The sequence below is a fragment of the Manacus candei genome, unplaced genomic scaffold (genome assembly GCF_025592945.1).
Source record: "Manacus candei isolate 608988 ecotype Guabito, Panama unplaced genomic scaffold, ASM2559294v1 h1tg000023l, whole genome shotgun sequence".
NCBI lineage: Eukaryota > Metazoa > Chordata > Aves > Passeriformes > Pipridae > Manacus > Manacus candei.
The window spans coordinates 6147367-6173812 of NW_026138071.1; the positions used below are offsets into that span (position 1 = coordinate 6147367).

General features: G+C 37.1%; 1 protein-coding gene across 4 annotated transcripts in view; it reads right to left on the reverse strand.

Annotated features, from left to right (window-relative positions):
* The window catches only part of MAP3K2 (mitogen-activated protein kinase kinase kinase 2), a 52562-nt gene extending 26343 nt beyond the window's left edge, over positions 1-26219 (reverse strand). The window contains exons 1-6 of one of the 4 annotated variants that reach the window (XM_051786933.1): positions 25943-26218; positions 25598-25731; positions 6729-6798; positions 4314-4432; positions 2671-2711; positions 103-202 (exon numbers count right to left, since the gene is read on the reverse strand). In XM_051786933.1, the coding sequence (XP_051642893.1) occupies positions 103-202; positions 2671-2711; positions 4314-4432; positions 6729-6732 (264 nt within the window). In that variant the 5' untranslated portion in view covers positions 6733-6798; positions 25598-25731; positions 25943-26218. Of the gene's footprint in view, positions 1-102; positions 203-2670; positions 2712-4313; positions 4433-6728; positions 6799-25597; positions 25902-25942 lie in introns of those variants that run through there. The other 3 variants (XM_051786934.1, XM_051786931.1, XM_051786932.1) reach the window with 3 other exon arrangements.
* Between the last annotated feature and the right edge of the window lie 227 nt (positions 26220-26446).

Consider the following 26446-nt stretch of genomic DNA (forward strand, 5'->3'; position numbering starts at 1 on the left):
TAAGTTTTGTCACAGGAGTGGTTCCCACTACTTATGAGAGCAAATTTCAGCCTCAAAACAATCAATGTCCAAGGCAAGAATTTAGAGGACACAGAATATTACCTCATTATTGCTGTAATGTAAATCCATAGTCTGTCCAAAAGCAACTTTAGCTTTAGCTGCAAGATCTTCAAGTTTAACAGGCCTTGGTAATTGCAGGATCCTGAAAAACAATTTAAGTTTTAAAGAATTTTTGTCCATTACCTATGAAAATCTGGCAACTCATTACTTAAGAACTATTTTAGAACTAAATTTATTACTAAAAAGACCATAAGAGACTATGCTTCATTCACTGTCCTCCATATTTTGAGACTTTAAAAAAAAAAGAAAGAAAAGCAGTGAAAAAGTTAAAAGGGATAATCAGGCACAGAATTAGATTTCATTATGACTACTTTACTTGCTTCTATATGGCTTGCTTAATGCTTTGCAAGCCTCCATTTCAGAGGCAAATTCTTAGAAACTTCTAAAATTTTCTACTCCAGAAAACTAAGACAATGGAGTACCACAGGCTGACAAGCATAAACATCAGAAAGGAATTACTCCCTTTTTCGGAAATCTGAAAGACTATCTTGTCACCATCCTTACCATAATGAACTACACACTCAAACTGCCCAGTCCATCACTAACTGTGCTTCAAATGTGCTCCTGTAAGAATGGTGCAGTTGCAGGTCAACAAGTCAGATTTTCTTTTAACTCAATGTTTCATCAAACCAGTTAGCCCAAACTGCCCTTTTACTATAGAAAACTACTGTATTTTTTGAGATACAAGAGCATTAAACAAAAAAAGCATTTAAAAGTGATTAAGCTATTGAGGTACATCCAATTCACATTCAAAGAAGAAAGAGCACTCAAATTCTGTGAAGCAGAAAAGTTAGCAAAGGGTAACTGTTCCTTTCATCAGTGGTTCGGTTAGTACTACACTGGTTAGGGGACAACTTTCTCACTGAAATGAGGGTAGAAGCCAGGCCACTTCCAATTAAAAATTATTGTTAAAAAATAAAATCTTAACAAAACACCCAAAACAAACAAGAGCAACCAACACCAACTCTCACTGTAGTTAACAATTTGTGCAACAAGCCTACAATTCTACCCATCACACCACCAGCTCCTTGGAGCAAAGTGCCACATTCACCACTGAAAGCAAGTCTGAAATCACTTCTGTTTTTCACTTCCCTTTTTCAAACCTAGTGAGAAATCCATTGCATAACTTATTTTTCCTGCATAATTTCATTACTTTATCTTTAGATCTACATGCTCAGGCAACAAAAGTATTATAACTCATGCTGAGCAATGAGCCTGGGCTGCCCAGTACCTCTGGGCAAGAAGGCTCAAGGCACTTGGGATAGTGCAGAACAGAGCTAGGCCCATCAGCATAAAAGCTTGGGAAAGGTATCTTTCCACACACTTATTTTATGCTTGTTAAGCAATTCATATTGAATTGATTAACTTAGTCCACTGTGAAAGTGAATTATGATAAACTGCAAAATGCACCGTCCATGCAGACTGGCAGCAAGTAAACATCTCTCTGTTTTAAATTCATGCTTTTCCTTATTTCACGAGAAATAGTTAGGTAGAAGAGTCCTCAATTTTCAAAGCTTTCAAAAAGACTTATTTCCTCCAAATTACTTACAGCACTCAACCATTACTGATGCACTTTTATGTGTGATGTTCAGAGAAGTGATAGAAAGAAGCTGGAGAATGTTAATACCGAGGGAACTTACTGCTATTTTACTGCTCCATGTACAGAGAGGGCACACGCTGTAATCAGCATGGACACACACTCAACTACTGCACATCACACCAAGGGCTGCCCAGAAGTAGCATGTATAGGTTTCATTCTGAAGCAATTACGAAATTTACAATTTCTACTGACAAACAGCATGACCAGGATATTATTTCCTTTTTCCTTAAGTATTTTCAAAGATCTTATTCTATAACCATTTCTCTGCAGGCAGAATGAAATTTTATAGTTTCAGAAAGAGACAGGCAGGCAAAATCAGTTGTCCACAACCAGTTCTGCATGGAGTTGTACACTGAATTCTGTAAAAGCTTTTAAGCAGTCATCAGAGCAGTGATATATACAGATGCTTGTATACTTTAAGCAGATGCATCAGCCACCTCATATACAAAATGAAAATAAATTTTAACTGATTAAATAAAAGCAATCTGAATATAATAAATTTTCTTCTTACAGTTTCATACTGGTACCTCCAAAGTACAATCCAATACTGAGATTTAAGATCTAGACCTCTTTCTCTGGGTGTTACAGTAACAATAAATTATCATGCATTTATTACACACATGACGAAGCAAAAAAATTTATATTCTGGTCTATTCAAACTTGAGATCTACTTTAATGATCTAAGTAATTGATCACGGCTACAAATACCCATCTGAAGGGTAACCAAATGAAGGATCCTCCATGGGACATAGGTACAGTATGATACTTCCACATTTATGTATACTTAGAGCCCACATTTCAAACACTTAATTATCTTTAAATTGTGTTCATATCAAAATTAAATTTAAGCTCAAACAAAATACACTTAGAGATCTGCAATACTTTGAAACTTTATGATAAAAGCACAACAAAACTCTACAAATAATTAAGAGACAAGACTGTTCCCTTACCTTTTTTCACCTCGATGTTCAAATTTGACTCTAACATCATTCTGTAAGAAAAGACATAAAGGAACCACTATTAGTTTGTTAATACCTCCTTTAATGAAGGCCATGAACTCCCATTCAATAATCTTACACCAGAACTAAATTCCGTATTAATTTTCTGTCCTTTCCAATACAACAAGTATCTAAATAAGCTACCACTGCTGAAGTACCTGATAGAAGCTCAAAGTGTGTAAAAATACAAAAACTTATTCTGAAGTACAATGAATGCTTCTCTAAGTAAAGACATTATTTTCTATCAATATCTTTTAATATTATAACAGATTTATGAGTTCAAATTCAGCGTGGAACGGTTACCAAAAAGTTCTCTATCCTGAACAGGCAGGTAGATTTAGCTCCAACAACAGGTTTTTATGTACACTTTGTAGCTGAGCATTCCAGGTTTAAGAAACATATCTTGTTTCATAAGCATTACCATAGAAACCAACACATGTAATTAAGCCAGCAGTCATGCAATAAATTTCCCAATAACCATATCTGTATATATTTGCAGAGGAAATAAAGTTTGCTTTTTGCAAAATCATAATTTTAAGAATCAAACTGTATTAGCACTTACTGTAGGCAAAACAATGCAGGAAAAACAATAATGCATTATCCAAGTAACAATGTTGCATCTTCCAAAACAACTGATTAACAAATTATTACTTTCAAAATTCATAAATCGAAACAGAAGGATAAACATTTCTTCTACCTTTCTAAACATGTATTATACTCATATCATTTTGGATCAAAAATGTATGTTACCACAGTGTCTAAAGTCACAGCTCAGACACGAGTTACATGACATCAGCAAAGCACCACTGTGATATACACTGAACTCATACAACTTTTAAAGCACAGAATGAAAAAGATGTAGCCATTAGGTTTCGACAGTTTAAAAGCCAAATATATAGGAATATATATATTAAAAGGTTAAAATAGGCATAAATGGAAATTTCATTAAATATTGAACTGTAAATTAAGGATCCAATCAAATAAACATACAGTTAATGTATGTTTGTTATTTATGGGTAAAAATCGTTGTCCTCTCCTAATCTCTCAGTATAGTAGTTCAAACCTATCAACTAAGTATTTACTACTTATTCCATTTCTGTTTAGTATCTAGAGAAAATACAGCTGAAAAGAACTCACATTTCCAGCACATGAACAAACAAGAAACCGAGGCCAAAGATGCAATAAAAGAGCTTAAGCATGCTTCTGCTGCTGTACTGACATTCTTTGGTGTGATATAGGTGACAACTGGACAATCTACCAAACCTATAAAATTTTTCTTGATATTTTAAAATAGTATAGTATCAATATAATAATAACAAGAACTATAAAATCACTCTACACACAATGTCAAAATACCTCTATGATCTTCAATTTACCAGTACAAGAGTTATTTAAGCATATACTATGATCTGCTCTCAAATGCCACCATTTCATTTTGCTGATAATACAAGAACACGAACAAAGAAAATGGCAGCACATGTGGGAGACTAACAGCTCATTCTGGTATGCTCACTGGTCTGGCAAGAAAAACTATTACAGAAGTCACAGCAGGACATTCCATGTTCAGTAGGTTAGTGAAGACATTTAAAAATTACCTGTTTTTTAGGTGAAGATGACTTTGGTTTTCCTGTTTCTTGCTGGGGCAATACAGGACGACTGGCCTTATGAAGCACAGCCAAATCCTGCATGATTGAATTCAAAGCTTGCTGCTCATCTGCTCAGAGAGAAAGACCAGACAAGTGTAAAAGACTGTTACATTTGAAGGGCATTACTGTTTCATTTCACAATTAGGCAAGCATTATTCTAAAATCCAAAAGTCCTCATTACACTCCAATACATAATTGCCAAATTAAAAAAAATTGCTGCCACATTGCAAATGTTTTTATTTTATTTATCATTAACAGTGCTTAAGGAAATAAACAGCTTAATCAGTAACCACACTTAAATAGCAAGTTTAGAAAATCCAAGTCATAACAGAGACTAAGCTCTACACAACTGCAGGCTGTATTAATAAAAGAAAGGAGGTGTAGGGGGAAAAGCCTTATCTACTTTGTTTCAAATAGTATGGATGAGACATTTACTAGAAATTACATTTCCTGCCCCTCTCAGAAAAAAACACAAGTACTTTTGAACCATTTTCCCTCTGTCCTGAACAGGTATGATCATGCCCACTGGAAGCATACACAAACTCCCAGAGGAACACCTCAACTGTTTGAGCATCTGCTGATAGCGTATGAAGTAATGAAAAGAAAAACCAAAACAAAAACCAACAACAAAAAAACAACCCATAAACCAAAAATAAAACTCTACAGAACCTTTCCAGGACTGAAAATACAGAGGATTTTAGGTCTTAAAGAAAGAATTCATAAGGAGAAACAGAAGCATTGAACCCAGGGGACAATTTAGGGGCAGGAGTGCTACATAACTTAGGTTTCAAGTTCAAAAAAACCCTAAATCCTGAAGATCTGCCACAACTGTGACAGCCTGAGGCCATGATAGACAAGATTTGCCCTAGAAATGGGATGCTCCTTTAGACAGGAAAACACTTAGGAGCTCAAAAGCCTGTACATTTACCACTAAGAGAAATTTATTTCTAATGTTTTGTTCCTTGCCACAGCAATAGTACCTGCACTCAGCATGCATCTGGAACACTTGATGACAAAATTTATCTACAAAAGTGTTGACTGTGTGCCTTCACGCTCCTTCACAATGAAGGAACATTGTGAACAATTCAATGTTTGTTGAAGAATTCATTGCTAAATGCTGTGATTTACAAAGAACTGTATTTCTCAAACACGGACCTGAGAAAAGCTCAGCATTAAAATTAGCAAGTAAGCATTCCAAGTGTTCGGCAACCATGAGAATTCCTTCACATTCTATTAAAATACAACCAAATATATTTATTATACAAGTGCTCTAATTTAATAGATTCCTAACAGATCAGAAAGCTGGTCTGAAAATGAGTACCTTTGATCATCACTCATGCTGTCATTATTCATAACTCTACTAAGATATGCAAATCTATAAAAGCAAGTTTTACTAGCAATATTTAATGGCAGAACTGAAGGCGTTCTTGCAGCTCAGTTATTCTTTTCTCACACTAAAACACACTTCAAGATTTGCCAAAATTAAAATAAGAAACTATTTTATTGTGTTATAGCCTATTCTAGTGCTCAGCAATGGTAAAAAATAAATTGATGTTTTAGCAGTTGATTGGAAATTTCTTTCCCAGTGGTCACTATGTTGCATATTTCATGAAACCAAAGAACTGTGGTAAACTGTTTAAAGTTTACTGAATATCCATCATGACTCAACAGTCACTACTCTCATGCAAAATGTTGGAGAAGATCAGAAATCTGAAGAATGCTGTATTCCCAGATTAGGCAATTTGATTATTAAGCATAAGGTTAGGAACATTAGCATAACAATAAGAGATGAACAAAAGCGACATGAAAATGTGCGTGTTGTGGTTGGTTGGTTTGCTGGGATTTTTTTGAGAGGGAGCTCCGATAAATGATTACAGTAACAACACGGTCAACTCATTAAAAAGCACGCACAGCTTGAAAAACTGGCATAAAATCTAAAGTAATACAAATGTGCTACATATTTAGAAAAACAGACCATCTACACAGTCTTGGCTTTGCATTGCAATGATACAAGATAAAATCCTTTAATATAGACTTTGTGGTTTGGGCTTGTTTTTTTCCAACAGTCATTACCATTTAGAGGACAGTAAATACTCTAATACCATGAATCTCAATTTCCTATACTTAAAACTTTAAGTTACCACATAGTAGGGGAAAAGTGTTATATTCCAAGAAAAAAAAAAAAGAGAAATATTTTGAATACTGCAAAGCTGCTGAACACTGCCTTTCATATTGGTGCTACACTGTCTTAAACAGCCAAAGCACACATTTCCTAGGAATTGTAGTACATTAATGGTTTTAGCACTCAATAGAAATGAAGAGTATCTGAACTAAATTTTTATGTATGTTACACATAAGACTTACCCATTATGGCAGTGAGTCTGAAAACTCGAACTTCAAGGAAAGAGCTGCTTCATTAGCATTATTTTATTCCCTAAAAAGCAAAACCAAAAACCCCACAATTACTGAAGTTGTCAAAGCCATGTAAAACAGTCAACTCTTCATTGTTTATGGGCAGTTTTTCTAATATTCTACATAGCATAAGGCACAACTTCGATTGCATAATGCACAAATACAATGTGTGGAGAAAACAGATTCTGCTCCCAAAGCCTCACCAGCCTCTGAGCAATGTACGTACTTTACGAAGACATAAAAACCTGAACTAAATATTCTTCTAGACTTAAGCTGACTTTAGCCTCTACCTATACCCCTCAATGATGATTAGTAGCTTAATTAACTGTAACACTCTACTATATGGGATACCCACTACTCCAGATTATTAAAAACTGATTCTTTTTCTACAGGTCCACACTGTATCTGGTGTTTAAAGTTACGTAGTTATATATATAGTTATATATATAGTCATAGTTAAAGTTATAGATAGTTAAAGTTATAGATAGTTAAAGCTTTAGATAGTTATATACAGATACATATAGTCTATATATATAAATACATATCAAACTCACAGCACAAATCAAGAGTCATCCACACCTACTGATTATATAAACTCAAATTTTTCACCATAATTCAAGAACATAACATAGATATCCTAACATTTCTGAAAGTAAATGACTCTGGAAGACAGCAAGTATTAACTTTTAATATACAATATATGTTATACAGAAAAGCAGAAACATAAGGAGCACTTTTATGAACAAACCCAGTCACATCATCTTTAAAACTGGCCAACTGGAAAAACCCAATAACAAAGGACCAATTAAAATAATCTTTCTATGAGATGCCATTATGGATGTTAACAGCAAAAACCCAAAGTCATATCCCTAAACAGACAATGAGATTTGTTGCAATACGGACTACCACAGGAAAAATTCTGACTTTTTTTAATGCAAGAGAAGAAAATTCTTATTTCTTAAGCAGTCACTGTAACCAAGTAGGTAAGGTCTATGTCCCTTGTCCCTCCTCCCTTTTGTTGACTGCAGTGGACCATCCTTCCTTCTGACTCAAGAGAAAAAGATTTACCTCACACTGATAAAAACAAATTATTTCCCTGCTACTTCATTCAAGGAGCTACACTAATAGAATATGACTCATTTTTTTCCCCTTCTTTAATCAAAATTTGTTTTCCTATGGTTTAGTGTCAAATGACCCCTGAGATCAGCATGGGGCAGTCTGTGCTAAAAAGAAAGGGGAGGAGCTCTTTCAGCACCAGTCAGTCAGGTTTCCTTGCTTGAATATTCTGCCAATTGTCTATCTAACAACAAATTAATTCTAGTTTTTCAAAAGACTTCTGAGCACCTTCAGTTCGGCATCTAAGTTTTTGGCATTGTCTCTTACATTGGACTTGAGAGTCATATGAAGGTCTCTCCCAAATAGTGCCTTTTACCTATCAGATGAGTCATCTACTACTGTCTGTTTCAAGCTCTATAATAATTCAAGTTTTTCAAGAAGACCCAGAGGTCCCACTACATAATCAGAAATCAGTTCGGTAGAGAGAGCACACAAAAGAGCACATTTGAACTAAAATAAATCTAAAATTATGATGGATGTGCACTCAGAGTTACATACTCCAAAGTCTATGGACAGCCTCAAAACAGTACCTGAAACAGTTTCCAAGTACTGTGGAAAAGAAACTCCCATCTAATGTCTTGTAAAGTATTAAAGTCTGTAAGAGTATGGGAACTAAACCTGGCCTGGGTGGCCCACAGCCTCACGACCCAACCCTCTGCTTTCACTACTAACATGGTCTTCAGTCTCTTAAAAAAACCAACATAAACCAAACCAACAAGCAAATGCAAACCCCAAAGCAAAAACAAAAACTGAAAAGGAAAAAGCTTTTGTTGCTCCATAACAGAAAAGGAAACACATGAAGACAGAAAAGCAGGGGATTTGTACTAATCTTCAGAGAGGAAAACAGGCTGAATTTTCACTTATTTGCTGAATGATAGTGCCCAATATCACTCAAAATAAGGAAAGTATCTTTCGACCTTGCTGTCACACAAGATGCCAGGAGAACTGGTTTACTTAGTGAACTGGGATTACCTTTATAGCCTTAAATATCACAGCTAACGTTTTGCCCCCATATCTGATTTTTTGCATCCTTTGCATCCCTAAGAGTCAAAAAAGCAAAGCAGAACATACATTAAATTATTTTCTACGCTATGTTTTTTGTATCACCAGTTGTCTCGGGAGATCTTCCAAAGAATTACTCATTGAAGATGCTCATAAAACATCTTTTTATTTCTGTATTTGATTCAACTGTCTTTAAATGAGAGCTAATGTAATTTTCTTATGTCTGTTTTAATTATATGTCTTAATACATTAAACATAAAAATGTGTTTCATGACTTTGGATGAAGTACTTCTGTAATACTTCCTTGAAAACACTTCAAAGAAATACAATAGTTCTCTGAGGCATTTTAAATCTTCTGCCACACCTGAAGAAAACCACACCAAGTTATATCTCCAAGCAAAACCACCCCAGATGTTCTGTCTAAACACAGCTGGAAAAAAACCCCAAAACAACTTGGAAGCTCAAGATATTTGAGCTACAGGGCTCATATAAGGCTGAAGAAGAAATATTTTAAAAATATATTCTCCAAGTTGCTCCAGCCACAAGAATTCTTTCTTTATTATTAATTTGTGGCATCTCTCATAAAAGAACATAAGTTAATAAATGAACATAAATTTATTTTCTCTTCCACTTCCTTCTTATTCCTTAAAAGAAAAAAAAACCCCACAACTTAGGAAAATTAAATTTCTCTGAGTAACTTATATATGTCTTACTTTATCATCCCTTTTAACCAAATTTCTTTCTATTGAAATATAAAATATAATTAATCACCAACTAAACAGCTTGACAGCCTTTCTGTTAGCATTTAGTGTTACTTCAAAAACAAGTAGCAACAATAAAATCTCAATTAAAAACATTACTCAGATCCAAATTTATGAAGACCTTTATGAATTCACCTTGTGATTTGAGAAAACACTTCTGGTTTTAACTGCTCATTATCACAATGGGCTGTAACAACAGGGTGGGTGTGGAGAGTGAGCAAGAACAAGCTAACAAAAATCAACGTTTTTTCAAACAGAAGTATATACATTCCGTAGAAAGGGAAAAAAGCATACCCTGATCCATGGCTGGATAGTAGAGTTAGAATAGTGCACACATACAAGAGTAAATTACAATCCAGGACAAAAAAGGAAGCGAAACAAAAAACTGGAACTCAGAGAAAGACTCAGGAGAAGCAAAGGCTGCAAAACACAAAGAGCAGATGCAAAGATAGAATAAGATTATGTCAAGGTCTTGCAGAGAGACACAAGCAGCCTGAATTTGAATGAAATTAAAGAAAGGATAACAGAGAGTGAATTTCAAAAAGGTGTTTGCTACTCTTATCACATCATCAAAGAAGAATATCCTAGCAACAGCATTTTGGATATAAGGGTGGAGAGACGCTGATTCATATTCATGATTCATTTCCTACCAGCCACCTTCCAGAGTCTGGAAGTCTTTCAGAATCTGAGAATGCCACCAAGGAAGAAAATATCCAGGTGATTCTTGGAAATTGTTTTTAGCTTTCTCAATGCAAATGAAACAAAGACTGAGGGCAAGTAAGTCATGTGGCCAATAATGGAGCTGTTCAAAGGCCCCGTGGCACTCCTATAATAAACACAACCCAATGCCCTCTTGGTTACTGAAAGATAAAAGTATACAAGTGCTGGCACACACATTACATCGTCTCTCATGACTGACTTGGTCACAGTCAAAAGCTTGTAGGCTAGGAGAAAAAAGCTTTAACCTCACACAGTAGAGGAAGTAAGCAAGCAGGTGCTATATGGAATATTTAAGTGATCTAGAAAAGGTGTTGTAGTTCTATGAAATACAAAGATACATGGTGTGCAGAAATGAAATGGCTCCTACAGCATTCAACTTCACAAGAGAAGTATAATTTTTAAAAAGTAAAATTAGCTATGGCTACAACAAGAGCCTTAAACTAATCATCTGAGAACAGTACAGGCAGTATATAACCACTTAAGAACATAAGCCAGCTTTAACGCTGCTCATGTTAAAAATCAAGAACAAAAAAAAAAAAGGTGAAGCAAGCAATCTAGCTTAGCCTGATTTTGTATGGATTTTAGACTCATACGGTAATATTTTATCTACACATAAAGGTACCTTACACCTTTGGAGTCCAAACCTATTTCAACAGTGGGGCAAGAACCTCAAAGATATCAATTCCCTAAAATAAATTTTCTGTAAAATAAATGACTGCAAGGATACATGGCTTCCAGTTCTTACACCAAAGCAAAATGATATCGTGCAAACTCAATAAGAAAGACGCATTGTAATTATTTCCATCACAGTTAAAAGATTAAATCAAACTTCTACTATATTAGACATAATCTAAGCAAGTTAAACCAAAACAACAAGAAATCAAAATCTGTGAGCATTGCTATTCAGACACACATTTCTCTATAAAAAAAACAGATGATGCAAAAAGCCAAGTAAAAATCAAGAGCGTGCATTCACAGGTAATTTTTCAGACTGTAGAATGGACAATAAGAATCAAAGTAACACCATAAAAATTTATTTCATAGCCAGAAGAATGAGCCAGACAAAATGGTTTTAGTCTAAAAATGTTATTCCTAAACAATCAAATGCTTGGTCTCACACAACCAATCTCTTATAAATCACAGTAAGCAAGGCTGAAGTGATCACCTACTCAAATATACCTACTTAACCTTTAACCAAAATAATGTGCAGCACTGTTTGTTATGGGTTTTATTTAAAAAAAAAAAAAAACAAAACAGTATCTGCTAACAAGACAAACAGTAATATCTAAATATGAACTTTTGTGGCCTTCTTCATAGCTCGAAGCAACTGCTGTCATAAATGACAATAATGACACTGCATAGGGTGACAAGCATAGAAGTCAGCATTGTTACAAGACATTAGGAGATACCTAAAAGAAGGTAACTCCATAGAAATGAACAAAAATAAGAGGATTTTATATTGACATACACACAAATGAACACTGGACAAAAACCCACTCTTTTCAAAGACTATGAAAGCAGCAGTAGTATCATAAAATCATGAAGGATTGAGAAAATAGAAGTAAAGAGCAGTAACAAGAAAAAGTCTAGGAGTAACGCATCAGATGTGAGATCAGCTTCAGAAAAGCTTGGGTCTTTAACATATTGTAATAATATATAAGAAAAGCTATTCACAGGAAAAGTAGGAAAAGGAGAAAAAGATTAAACTAACCTAAATCAAAAGCCAACAACAATGACAATTGATAAATTAAGGTAACATTTGGAAAACAAAATGAAAAATAAGACTCAGTGGGTCAAATTTGGAACACTAGAAATGGAAGTTTTACTGGGTGAATTAAAAAAATAAAAATATTATTCCTGTCACAGTACTATGTGATCTTTTAAAATTAAAAGATACTGCAGGGGAATGAATGAATGAACGAATGAATGAATGAATGAATTTATGTTTCTCAGCCAGCAGGGAGGAATCTTGTCTATCAATATCATGTCAGCAAGGGCATGAGCCACAGAGCAGTAATATTCTCCTCCTTAGTTCTTTGTCATGTAACCCCTTCTACTCTGAAGCACTTTCTTCCTCCTTCAATTTATCCCAATTTTGAGATGAATTGCACTGGACAGGACAGACTGAGATGGTCCACTCACTTGTACTGTGCTAGGAGAGACTGGCAAAACAGCGGAACCAACCAAGCTCTGTCAGTTGACGGCTCAGAGTAAGGAAGACACACAACCTAGAGTAGTGTCTCTTACAACCAGGGCAGTAATTCAGGAATGATTACCTGTCCTGGACTCAGGGAACATTAGACAGAAATTTTATTCCCCTTTATTTTTATTTCATAGAATCATTAAGTTGGAAAAGACCTCCAAGATGAGTCCAACCTTTGACCGAACACCACCACATCAATGAACCCAGAGCACTAAGTGCCACATCCAGTTGCTTCTTGAACACTTCCAGGGATGGTGACTCCTCCACTTCCCTGGGCAGCTAGTTCCAATGCTTGACAACCCTCTCAGTGAATAAATTCTTCCTGGGAACACAGCCTGAGGCCATTTCCTCTTGTCCCATTGCTGGTTGCCTGGGAGAAGAGGCCAACCCCCACCTTGCTACAGGCAGCACCTCACTACGTGGTTTTCCACAGTTACCATCATTCACCAATTCCATCCTGAACAGCTAAACTAAACCCTTCTACCACCAGAATGACTGTTTGACAAAATAAGCAACATCAACACATCAAATACTTTTTTACAGAAAGAACAATCCTGGCTTATTTCTGCTAAAGTACTTGGACTTATTTTAAAAAATATTTTAAGTCTTGTTCTGATTGCATGTAGCTTAGTTTACATACTTCCAGTTTTGGCCCTGAATTTGCTCACTCTCTTGTAATGAAACCAGTTCATTCAGCACCCCAAGCTATTTTAACCTATTGTACAGAGACCAAACAACCTTAAACAGAGTAACATGAGCCAGCAACCTCTATCAGCATGATGGGCTTCATAAAATTATAGCAACCAACTCATTCAAAGTTAACATATTTTTTAATTACTAGTAAAAATATATTAAGGGACAAAAATACTCTCAGATACCTGGTTTATACTGAATTTAGATAGTGAAACAGCAATTGGTGATAAAAAAAACAGGAAGAAATAGCCAGCATCCATTTTTTGTTCCAATTTTGGAAAAAAAAAAATCAAGAGGTTGTGTCCAAACCACAGCAGTGTAACTGGAATAGAAATTTCACCACCCACAAGAACAGAGAGATACAATGCAGTCCAAGAACTGCCAATTGTTTATCTTCACATCAATTGAGAGTAAAATACTGCAACACTTAGCTTGGTTTCTACCACAGTATTAAATGGAAAAAACACAGTAAATGCCTTAATTTCAGGGTTTATTATCACTGCCAAGCAAAATATGTCTTCTTGAAATGATTACAGATTAGTTAACAGAACTAACTGCAGCAATTATCCTACTTAGTTTTTTCCAACATATTTGGCTAAATATCACATGACATTTTAGTTATTTGCTTTAAAACCTCAATTAACTAACAGGAAATCATCAGTTGATGGATTAAATAAAATACTTCGAGATACATATTCCTGCTTAACAAAAAATACCAGTGAACACGACTCCCAGTGCAGTCCCCTGAAGACCAGCAACGATCAGGCAGGCACAAGAAGACAGATAAGTTATGGCTTAAGCAAATGACCTGACTCGTGTGAAAACAGTTGCAGTCCAGCAATACTTATTTCAACACCATTACATAATTTAAACACATATAATAATGTATTGTGGTTTCCCTCCATTTATTATTTATTAAAAAAATAACATTAAACACGTTTTAAAAAAATATTAACTGCATTTATGGTGCTAAAACTGACAGGACTGCTTTTTGAACTTTTATCCTCCCTGCAACCAGGAGGGCACCACCCATAATTAGAAGCTGTATTTTATGCAAGTCTAAATATTGTGGTTTATTACATTTATTCAGTAATGGTTTTGCATTGAATGCATTTTGACATAAAGACAATCATTTAGGAAACTGGAAAAAAAAGTTGCAGCTAAAAGACTGGACAGTTTGGCAAGAAACAATTCAGAAGAATCATTAAATCCCAATGTGTAATTATCTAACATAAGTGCAATACAACATTAAAGAGGCATAATGGAATCCTTGTGCATATAAAGATGTAGTGTATGCAGAAGCCATCTTGCTTCTGTACACAACCTACAGGGACACTGCTCACTGCAGAGCACTGGGAAGGCTGCACACAGCAACTGTGGGATGGCTGATCAGTATCAGATGGATCAGGTGTCTCTACAATGTGCAGACTTGAGATTTCTTAAACTGAAGACACTTAAAATCTTCCTGGCAAGCAAAAAAAGTGAACTTACGTCTCACTGAGCCCACATGACCATGCAGACTTACCTCATCTGTACAGTTAGGGACATGATTTGGTATTTGTTTGTTTTCTGAAAAGAATGGTTACTAACTGCAATCTTTCCAGAGATCAATTTAATAAACAAATAAAAAATCCAAACCACAAAACAAAACAAACAACAACAAAACCCAAAACAAAAACAAAGAAAAAACCAACCCCCAAACAATAAAACAGACCAGACTTGCATAAAATACAACTTCTATGGATAGTGCCCTTCCAGTTCCAGGAAGGATAAAACCTCAAAAAACAGTGTGGTCAGTTCTAGCACCACAAATGCAGCTCTCTCTCAAATTACCTTGAGAAACAGACTTCAGAATAAACTGAAGGATCCAACATGCCCAGTGACAACAGCAAAACTTCATCCTATTTAGATTAAATCTTTAGTTCCTGTTGTTCTAGAAACTGTAATTTGACACATTCATATAACATTTATCAGCTTGATGAACAATGATCTTGACTTGAAAAACTTAAAATGTGCTGGAAGGTTTGAGTATGTGAGGACACAGTTTTTAAGGATTGTTCTCATAAAAATGCGAAGTAGCAGTTCAAGATGAGTTTATAGCAAAATTAGGCTTTTGAGATAAATATCTTAACACTTACAGCAATATTCACAAAGAGTAACCATAGTTGAGGAAAGCTAATCTCTCTACACTTCCTTTACAGTTGATAGGGAGAGATAAGCATATTTAGAGAGTTTCAAGGCACTTAAATGCAAGTTTCCTGCTTTGAATGAACCTCTTCTTTCCAAGAAGTATCAAGAGCCTCTATTACCTAACCCTTCATAAGTCCACTCCATTTCAAGCACACAAAAAAAGATAAGACTGTAATTGGCCTCAAACAGAAAAGCATCTACTTTCCTCAACAAGATCTCTTTCTTCATCTAATTCAAGTTTTACAGAACTTCTCCATTTCCTGTATCTGTCATTGCCTCAGCAGCAGCCAAAGCACTTGACAGCTCATTTCTCAATCTAACTGAAGAATGACTGCTGATCCATCAAGCAAATCTGTCTTGAAAGTCATGATGCTTTCTTAAGATCTGTTCATGATTCCAAGGGAATAAACCACCATTATTATGAAACAAACGTGTATTTTAAATTGAGGAAGGGTCACAACAGTTGAAACTTGGAAACAGGGGCCACAATAACACCTTGCAAAATACTTCAGTGTGCCAATTTTGCAACAGAACATACTGGCAACAAATTGACTGCTCATACTTCTCTACTCTTACCCAAGACTAGATTTTCTCACAAAGGTATGTTAAAAAGTAATAGACACAGTTCACTGGACTACAAATAACTGCATCACTGCCTCCAGAGCACTCTGGCTCTTGGAAATTTATCACCACCACTGTGGTGGAAAGTCTCAGAGCATCACAACACTAAGAATATATTCCTTACCATTAACTACGCTATATGCTAAACAAACTGCTTAGTGCTATTCATATCACAAAAATGTTCAAGATATTAAGATAACATTACAGTGCCCACAAACTCGCACAGTAAAACACTTCCACGATGTTTGTAACTTTTTCCTAATCTACTGTTTTATCTGAACTGAGTAGCTGCATAAAAGGTGTCTCAAATAAAACAGGAGCAGGAAATTTTCAGAATCGCAGAATACCAGGAAACATGCACTATAGGGTGTGTCATAATCAGATTTAGGTGCTTCTGTTTCTCCTTCTAAAAAATCTCAGTTGTGCTCTCAGCTCAGCACCTGTTGCTGCCATTTGGAGCTCTTCTGCTGAGGCTGTCATGAGTGGCATCAACGTTAGTTTCACTCCAAACTTACTACTAGCAAGTCTAAATATTTCTGATGAAGGGCTAAAGGTGTTACAATGAAAACCATTCCTCACTACCAATGTCCCCATCCAAGATCCTACAGGAAGATAACTGTTTCGGTTCTTTTTTGGTTGGTTGGGTTTTGGTTGTTTTTTTGTCCAACAGACATGTAGCACATACCTTAAAAGAATACAGTATAGTTCTCTTCCTTGTGAGAGCATTCAAGTTCAGCCAAAGAACTAATTGTACACTGTATGCAAACTTATTCTTACTATGGGTATTGGCAATTCCTGCAACCTTTACTATTCTAAGAAGACCAGGCTACAACCAGTGACAAATAAATGAATTTTAAGAGTAATCATTCACTAGAAATGGTTACCAAACTTTTACTAAAAAAGTAAACCTATCACAAACCACTTCTAATCTATGAACATTATTCTACAAGCAAAAACAAAGTACATCAGAAAAAATGCAGGCTTCCAGCAGAAACTGAGTATTGCAAACAACTGGAGTATTTCAATTAATGTACAAGAGTGATTACACACAAATCATTAGTCAGATATTGCTTTTGAGGACATACATAAGGAAGCACCTCCTTAAACTCCAGTAACTAGTTCTATCCTTTTCAATTAACCTTCCAATTTTGTGATTGTGATGGACTGAAATATGACCATTTTCAGAAATAAGCTACAGAAATAAACCAAATCTCCATACCTATAGCAGTTGTTTTAACTATGGCTGCAAATCACACTACCATCATTTCAAAGCAAGTACCAACAAAATTTAATTATAAGGACCCATATGAGTCTTTTTGATTAACATGATCCACCTGGCATTTTGCTTGACACCAGCAAAAACAGAATCTAAATCTCCAAGGACATATTTGTGTCTTTACCATGAAGACATCTCAGTCCCATTTACTACACATCTTCCAAATTTTGCAACAAATCAAAGAGGAATCCTCCTCAGTGAACAGTCATTGTTACGAAGTATCTTACTCATTCCTCAAAGCACAGTTGTTCCTCAAAGCACAGTTCTTCCTGCACACTATGCAAGGCAGTAATACAATAAGGAAATCCAGAGTACAGTAATATAACTATGATTTTCTTCCTCTACCCTGCTGTCATGTTCTCCTACTCCATTGACTCACCATAACCTGTAACTTCTGCCTAAAATGCCTTTCCTGGCTCACACTCCCATCTTCCTAGTTCAGTACTCCACTTGCTCTCCCCACCATAACTCAAATTAACTTTGTACATTCAGTCAGACAGTTCTTCCATTATTTCTATCCTCAAAAATAAGAGCATAAGATGTAGGACAATCTCATAACATGCTGATATGGAATATTTAAGTAGGATAAGACATTCATGAGCCATACAAATTTCCAAAACAGCACAGAAAAAACACTACTGAATCAATCTCCAAGGTTATAACACTCACCAACGACAACAACAAATAGCAACTAATTTAACCAGGGAGCCTCAGTTATGGGTAGACTCGGACCACTCATGCTTGGGACGCTACAGAGAGCTCAATAATATCACCAAGAAGACAGACAAGTGTGTACCTGATATACATCAATGGAAATTGAAAAAACTCTCGTGTGCATCTGTAGGTAACACATACTATGCAAAATCCAAATATTCTTTTACCACACACAGAACATGACTGTGCAGCATTTTTGTAGCCAGCAGGTCTCACCGAACAGGTCCAAATGGACAAACTTCTAAGTTTTTATCCATATGCAGTAGGCACTGTTTTTTAAACTGGATGACTGACATAGGCAAACATATGAACATATTGCCAAGCTATCAAATACACAAACTCTTTGTCCCTTTGCACTTTGGAGAATCTGAAAAAAAAATGTTATTCAACCCAATTCCTCATAACAACAGTTAAACAAAAATATAACAATAGAAATCTAGTTTTGTCAACACACTCCAAAACAAAATGCAAAGACACAAAGACAAGGTACTGTCCTAAGGTTTCTTTCTTGTACCTCCCCTAGCACAGCGGGTACCAAACCATTACAATGACATCTATGATGCTTTATAATTATACTTTTCCCTTAACTGATAAAAATGTAAGAACCCTCATAAATACAGCTATTAAGGTAAACTAACTACAGACTCAAAAGTTCCAGAGGAAGGATTACTATGTCTGTGCCCACACCTAATCATCACCTTTAAGACAACAGCCCCACTGCTAAGGTTGCATTTCTGTCAAGGGAGTACTCCTGCTTGTCCACAGTAACTGCTGCTTTCCAGCTGAACCCCAATGACAAGCAGGAGATCCAGAGCAAGCAGATAATCCAGCTGAAAAAGATTTATTTTATGTTTTCATTAACCATCAGCTTATCTAACTGATCTCACACTTCTACAGTACCAACACCAACATAAAGAAACGAGCAAGAACTCATGCTGGAACCATCCCTCTTGGCCACTGTACAGATCTGGATCTTGTAAAAAGATCCTTTAAAAGACAGTCATGCATAAAGCAAGGATTCCAGAAAACTACACACAGTTAAGTGCAAACTGTAACAAATAAATCACAAATAATGGACATATGGATATTTATGATAGAACAGGGAAAAGCAGATAAGCCTGTTGCAAGAAGAGATCCTCACTTTCAAATTTTGGTGCACTCTGAACGTGTGTATAAAGAACTGATCTCAGTCACTATCACGGTCTAGTTGGATTTCTGGTGCTGGAGAAGTCTCACCAAAGGATTTCTTGCAGTCACTGCATAAAAAGACCCACCCTTGCATGAATAAATTGGTTAAAATATATAAAACATAGGACAGACATAGTTATTGTTTTCACAAGGAAAGAGAATACCAGTGGGGCTCCACAAGAGTCTGTGTTGTTCGATACATTCTAAATTATCCAGGAGAGAGGAGCAAGGTAAAAAGTTTTCTGATACTCCACAGCCTATTTGTGAGAGCAGGGAAAGGGCTGACTACAGTAGAGGCAGTGATCTTTATCAGACAGCACGTATGAATGGAAGTGATGCAAGTTGGGTGGAGGGGAGGAAGGAGAGCAGCAGGTTCTAACTTTGCACAAAAGAAACCAATGGACTTTGCACTGAATACTGTCAGCACCCAGAAATTAAGTCAGTGTTAGGAATTATGAAAAAAAACAAACAACAAACAACACAAAAACCCAGTCTGAAACAGATTTTTTTCCACATCTTGAACACTTCAGCTCTAGAAGAGGATGTAGCAAAGCAGGAAAAAGTACAACTGAGGGCATCTATTGAAGGAATGTATTGAAGGCATCCAGGGGAAAACAAATAGGCAAGCTAGGACTCTGGTTTCAATAAGATTTGGGTGAGGGGAGAAAGTGGTAAAGTGCTACAAAATTGTATGAGGAACAGAGAGATATATTGTTATGTTGGACAGAAATGGATTGTTCACTCTCCTCCAATTGAAATGTAGTACCAAAGGAAACCAATACAAGTTAAAAAAAAAAAAAAGCAGATTTTAACAGAACAAATAGCATACCTATAGAATTTCTTACCAAAGGATATTTGGATGCCAGATGTTTAGCTACATGTAAAAAAAAGACTGAGGATAAAAAGTCTGAGGATAAAAATCCAAAGGTTACTAACTACACAAAACCCACATCAGATTTAGAACCAACCTTTACTGGAAACATTTCGGGATTGAAAGAATATTCACGCTAAGTATTACACACGCTTACACTGTTCTCAGTCTGCCATGAGCTCTCATTCTTGCTCACCACTGAGGGAAGAATACTGGATTATCTTTTGATCGATTTCATTATGGATTAAGATTTTAACTAAAACTCATCAGGTACTTCACCAATAACATTGATATTTTCATTTTAAAGTCTCATTCAGTATTCACAATACTGCCAATATCAGAGACACAGAGGCATAACAGATATTCCATAAAGGAAGTGGCTGCGGCAGTTTAAGAAATCACTGATTACATGATCCAACCTCATCCCTGCCTGAAGTTACTGAGCTTACTGGTACCAGCAGTGCAAGAAATGCTTTTCTAACTGCTACTTTATACCAAATCAATTATCATCAGGATAATGTGGGGGGAAAAAACCAAACTAAACCAAAAAGAAACACAGAGTTGCTATTGATTTTTATTAAAAAAAAAAAGTAATTGTGGTACTGCTAACAACACACATAGTATGACAAAACAACAATTAAATACAGGTTGAGCTTTACCAATCAGTTTTTAGCAGTTCCGTTAATAAAAATATTTAGTGACAATTCTCACACTCTTCTACAGAATGTCATATCTTCTTTAAAATTTTAATTACTGCTTGTGGCAGTGTTTTAGTTCTCTATTGTCTTTTTTTTAATAAAGTCAAACAACAACTTGATCAAGATGTTTTCCAATTTTCAAATCTTTGTTCAAAGGTGAGACTGTAGTTCCCATTGTTACCATTTTGGTAACACAGCATTCAAACTGTTGGCATTTACAGAACTCCTGCTTAAATAATTTTAAAATAATTCTGAGGACACGTAAGAGGTAAGCAACACTGACTGCTTGAATACTTCTTCCAGCAAGAAACCAAAAGAAGTCTCCTTTAATAATCATTATTTGTGTCTGTTTCATTTTTTTTGTGAAGAAAGTGCTGATGAAAGAATCACAAAATTTGTCCCATCTGTGATCTAGCCTCAAAAATTATGGATAAAATCATTTACGTAACTCAGACAAAATGGAGTAAAACCAGGGAACATGTTGAACACATCTGTTTTGTAGCTGACTCCGCAATTCTTCCAGTAAAGCATGCCTAGAGGATAAAAATTTCTTCTACTATGTCATTGGACCATATGACATCTCAAAATGGCAAAAGGCTTGTTCAGGTACGGTTACACTGACAGAAGGTATCGCAGCAATGCAATTTACCTCAAAGACAGCACATGTGTAACACCAACCAATAAAGACACATTTTTGCCAAAAGAAGCTGCATCTAACCCTAAGAGAACTTGCTCTCAATCAAGTTCCCTGTTGTAGAGCAGGCTTATGTTCAAAAGCCACAGGGATTGTATGTGCTGGAAAACAGATACGGAAGAGCAATGATTGCATATTCTCCTGTAGAATAACTTACTGAAACGTGATTCTACTAAGTCTAGAAATGCTTAATAGAAGAAAATTAACCTGAAATGAAGACTGAATTTGAACGATAACTTCCATTTGTATATATGAAGAAAGAGATGCCTGATTCAACAAATGCTAATAGGAGCTCCTGTGTTAGCAAATGCAGGAGCCAAGGACCTGATGTTGTTGGCAGGGAAAAGATCCCCAACAACAAAACAAAACCAAACCCCAACCATACCTGTATGCACACACCCTAGAATGACATTTTAACAAGTCTGTCACGTTACTTCTGCTGCAACTTACAGAGTAAGTTAATTACTTGGTTGCTCAAAGACTTTGTTTGGAGAACTTGGAAAAAGACACAGACAAATCACATAGAGCCCAGTGAGAGCGAGCAACAAAAATGCTGTTTGCACAGTTTAGTAAAGAGAAGTCTGAAATAAAAGGAGACAGAGGAACAGTCTTCATGTATGCAAACAGTTGGTGAAAAGAGCACAGAACTCATTATCCTGCATGAGTAATAAGAGTTGGATGAGAATTAACTGGCTTAACTAGCACCAAGACAGAGACTCAAGTTAAATGTTAAGAAAAGCCTGCAAACGATAGTAACAGTCATGTACTAGCTATAAATAGATCAGTGAAGAGGTGTGGTATTCCCCTCTTCTGAGTTTTTTAAGAAAAGATCAGACAAATGTCTGCCAGACGTGATTGCAGCATATTTGTTTCTGCCTCGAGTAGGGGCTGACCTCATGAAATCCCTTCCCTTCTTACATATCCATCACTTATTTCTTCATCCAAATGAGAACTGTTCATCAGTGTTATCATACTTGAACTTCAAAAGTACAGCATAAATATCTGAAGCATATGAATTTTATTACACTGCTCTTATCAGATGTGCACTTTGTGGTAGTTTGTGCACTTAGCACAAAACATCTCAGGAAAACAAAAGCAGCATCTTTTACTGCTGCAGATAATCCACAGAAATGGGCAAATGATGAGTGGAAATAGAGAAGGAGAAGCAAGCAAGCGAGAATGACACAGTGAAGGATCTGAATTTTAAAAATGGCTGAAAACAAAGTTACAGCAAAGAAAAAACACTTCAGCCTGAAGAAAGTTATTTTCCTCTCATGTGAAAAAGCAAGTTACACTTTGCTGGTATATTTTCAAAAATATGCAATAATTTGAGATATAGAAGTAAACATTAGTAAGAGTTCACAAATGGACAGGAAAAAGACACGTCTCTACAGGCCTCCCTGCATTACCAATTCCTGACTCTCAGTTTTTAAAGGACAATGCACATCCTTCTGCTTTGGCCAACTTCAAGTAACCTCATTAAGCTGGGCCCTAAACTATGCCATATGTGTATTTGTGGGTTAAACTGCCTCTACAGCGGTGGTTCCCAGGGAAATCCCTGGAATATCCAAATACAGAATTCCATCTTTCCTTTTTCTATTGTTACCAAACCTTCCACAGCTTCTAAAAAATTACTCTGAAGGTGAATACATTAAAAGCATCCCAGAAAAACCTAGCATGTTTAGCCTAAGAAATTGGGTTAACATAGAGCCATAAATTGCATTTGTCATATCAAGATCTCATGCCAAGATCCAGAAGTGAGAAGTGAATCACAGCTAACACGCTGCATTCTGAACATGTTCCCACTGCCCAATTACATGTTTCCAATGTTATTCTGCAAGCTATGTGCAATTATAGCATGCATGATCTATTTTGACCTATTCCTTAGCACTACAAAATGCCAGAATACTAAAATAGCAAATGCAGTATTTATTCTTTTAAAAAAAGATTTTTCTTCCCTCCCACAGAAAAACTGATGCCTAATAAAATTCACAGATTTTTAAAATTTTTTTTCTTAATGTAATACTGTGTCAGCTCCACTTAAGTTTTAAAAGCTTACATTTAGAAATTAAACTTGCAGGTCGACAAACTTAATGGTTAATTAGATAAACCTAGGTGGAGTCACTACTCCATATACATATTTACATATGAAAATGAGACATTTTCTGCAAACGTATTTGAGATGTATTTAACTGCATAAATCAGTCACATTTTCACCATTCATTTATTTTTCTCCAAATAGTAGTCTAAACAGAAAATATCTAAAAAGATATTACTAGAAAATACATTCATTACTCCAAACTAAATGTGTACCTCTCCATAGATCAGAACACTTGTGGTTGTGTGTTTGTGGAAGAGGGGGAGTAAATGAAGAAAATCAATCCATTATCATTCTCAGGTTGCATTTTATAAGAAAACATTATTTTTAGTTCACAGAATGCCCAGGTAGAGAGCCACTGAACAACCTGTCACAAAAATAAATTACATGTTACTCACTACTTTTGACTTAGTTTGCTGATGTAAAAAGTCAGCCTGAAGTAAAGATAAAAGACAAAAAAATAAAACTTCAGGTTGCTAAAATATGCAAAGCTTTTTTCAAGTCATTCTCCATAAATACTTATTATTAATGATAGGGTTTTAAAAAACAAAAATTCTGATTTGTACTTAACTATGAACACTTTATTTTAGAAAACAGTAAAGAAAAATGTGAAGTAAAAACGACAAATGTGGCCTAAATTTACAGCATGATCACTTTGTTTGCTTTCTTCAGAAGAAAACTTTATAATAAAACAATCTCTTCTGCATTTATCCTCAACAGGCTTCAAATTCCACAAGCCTGTGCACTGACTAGCTTTCTAAACAACCACAGCAAAGAACTACTGACAAGTCGATGACCAAAATTGAAAGGTTATTTATTTTTACCATAAATTAGCTACTTTTATCAATGTAAAGCAAAAAAAAAAAAAAAGCTTCCCTACCACAATATTAAACAACAAGATAATGCTCGTTTCACCATACTAATAAATTCTACCTGTCACAGCTCTCTGCCTACTCACATATACTATAAAAACTCACAAGATTACCAAACACCACAGCTATCTTAAAAAGTTTCCTCTGACAGTTTAGAAATCTCAGCAAGCCAAGGCAAGCAACTCAGAAACATCTGTTTTCTTTGCCACAGTCTTCCATTAGTGACAGGTAAACCACCTGTTTAAACACTGACACAGAGTTCATCAAGGCAAACTCTACACAGATTTTTCTTTTCTCCAGCAATGATTCAATCTGATAAATGTTATCTTCCTATTCTGTTTTATCAAAATACAATAAAACCTTAAGAAAATCAAGTTAATTATATACAGCCTCACTATCTGAATCAATATCTGAATCAAATTTGGGTTCAATACGTTTCAGCGGCAATCATGATGGAACAGAAAGCATAAAGAAAACAGGAATTACAGCAAGTTCTCATTTTAAAATAGATTTCTGAGGAAAGCAGTTAATTACCAGGCCACTGTAAGCAAGGGCATATATGAAAGCAGGAAAAAATAACAACCAAGAAAATTCTTTTAAGGTTTTTCAGTGTGGCATAAATACTAACTCATCAATGCCCCTTCCCTTAAAAATATCCATAGGGAATCCCATAGGAAAAGAATGTTTTGTAGGGTATTCTGCTAGTAAGTGCTATGCCACGAGAGAACGCAAGACAAGCTTGTACACATTCATTCTGCACACACATCTTTGCCATACACACAGCAACACAATTCTGAAGGCCTCTAACTCTGCAACGTGCTGCATTGTTTAAAGAAGAGAAATGTTGTAGTTGAGAGACATTTTCTGCATGGACCAGAAATCTCCCTTATTTCAAGGCAGGCTTCTATTATCTTTCACCACCCTCTTAGAGGACACTCCATGACAGAACTAAAACCAGATTTATGAAGCAAGAGAGGAAACCGGGGGAAAAAAACCCCAACCTCGTGGGTGCTGCAAGGCTCTTCAAATGCAACAGGGGAATAAATAATCCAACATTCACTTTTTCCCCTGACAAAAACATCTCGCAGTATCTGACCTACATACCCAATTCACAGCACCGCTACCACTGCAGAGCAATGTGAAGACGAGAGCCCACAGCATCACCGTGCGATCGCGGCGAGGTTTACGGGGGACACAGAAATATTCGCAAAGCTCGTAAAATACTTAAGGTTTTGCAGCTGCAATTTAAGCAACGAAGATCAGCGAGCGTGTGCCCAGCTCCTCAAACAACTGCACCGCCGCGCAGCTCCACCTGCATCGGGCCGGGGCCGTGCCCCCCAGCCCGGGCACCTCCGGCAGCCGCGGCCGCCCCACGGCACCCCGGGGCGCCCGGACAGACCCGCCCCCGGCGCTCCCGCACCCCCGGGGCCGCCCCGCGCACCCACCGACCTGTGTGACGGCGGAGGCCGGGCGGCCGCCGGGGACCCCCCGCGCTGCCCGGCGGCGGCGGGCGCAGCCCCGGCTGGGCGGGCGGCGCGGAGGGAGCGGCCAGGATTCCGGAGCGGAGCCCACCCCCCCGGGGGCGGGGGGGAAGGGGCCGGGGCCTGCCCGCGCCGGGGCACGGCGGGGACGGTGACAGGCGGCGCCGAGACCGGCGCGGCGGGAGCGGGGGCGGGCGGGGGCGGCGGGAGCGGGGGCGGGGGCGCTGCGGCCGCGGCCGGTCCGGTCCGGGGGTCCCGTCGGGCGCGAGGCGCCGCCGCCGCTGCCGCCCGCGAGCTCCGCCCCGCGCGCGCCGGGCCCCGTGACAGGCAGGGAGCGCGAGGCGTCACCGCGCGGCGCCGTCACGGCGAAGGGGCGGGGCGCGCCCAGGGGCTGCGGAGGCGCGTGCGCGCCGGGCCCCCATAGAGCCGCGGGTTCGAGTCCCGCCCGGGGCCGGACCCTCCGCGGCACTCA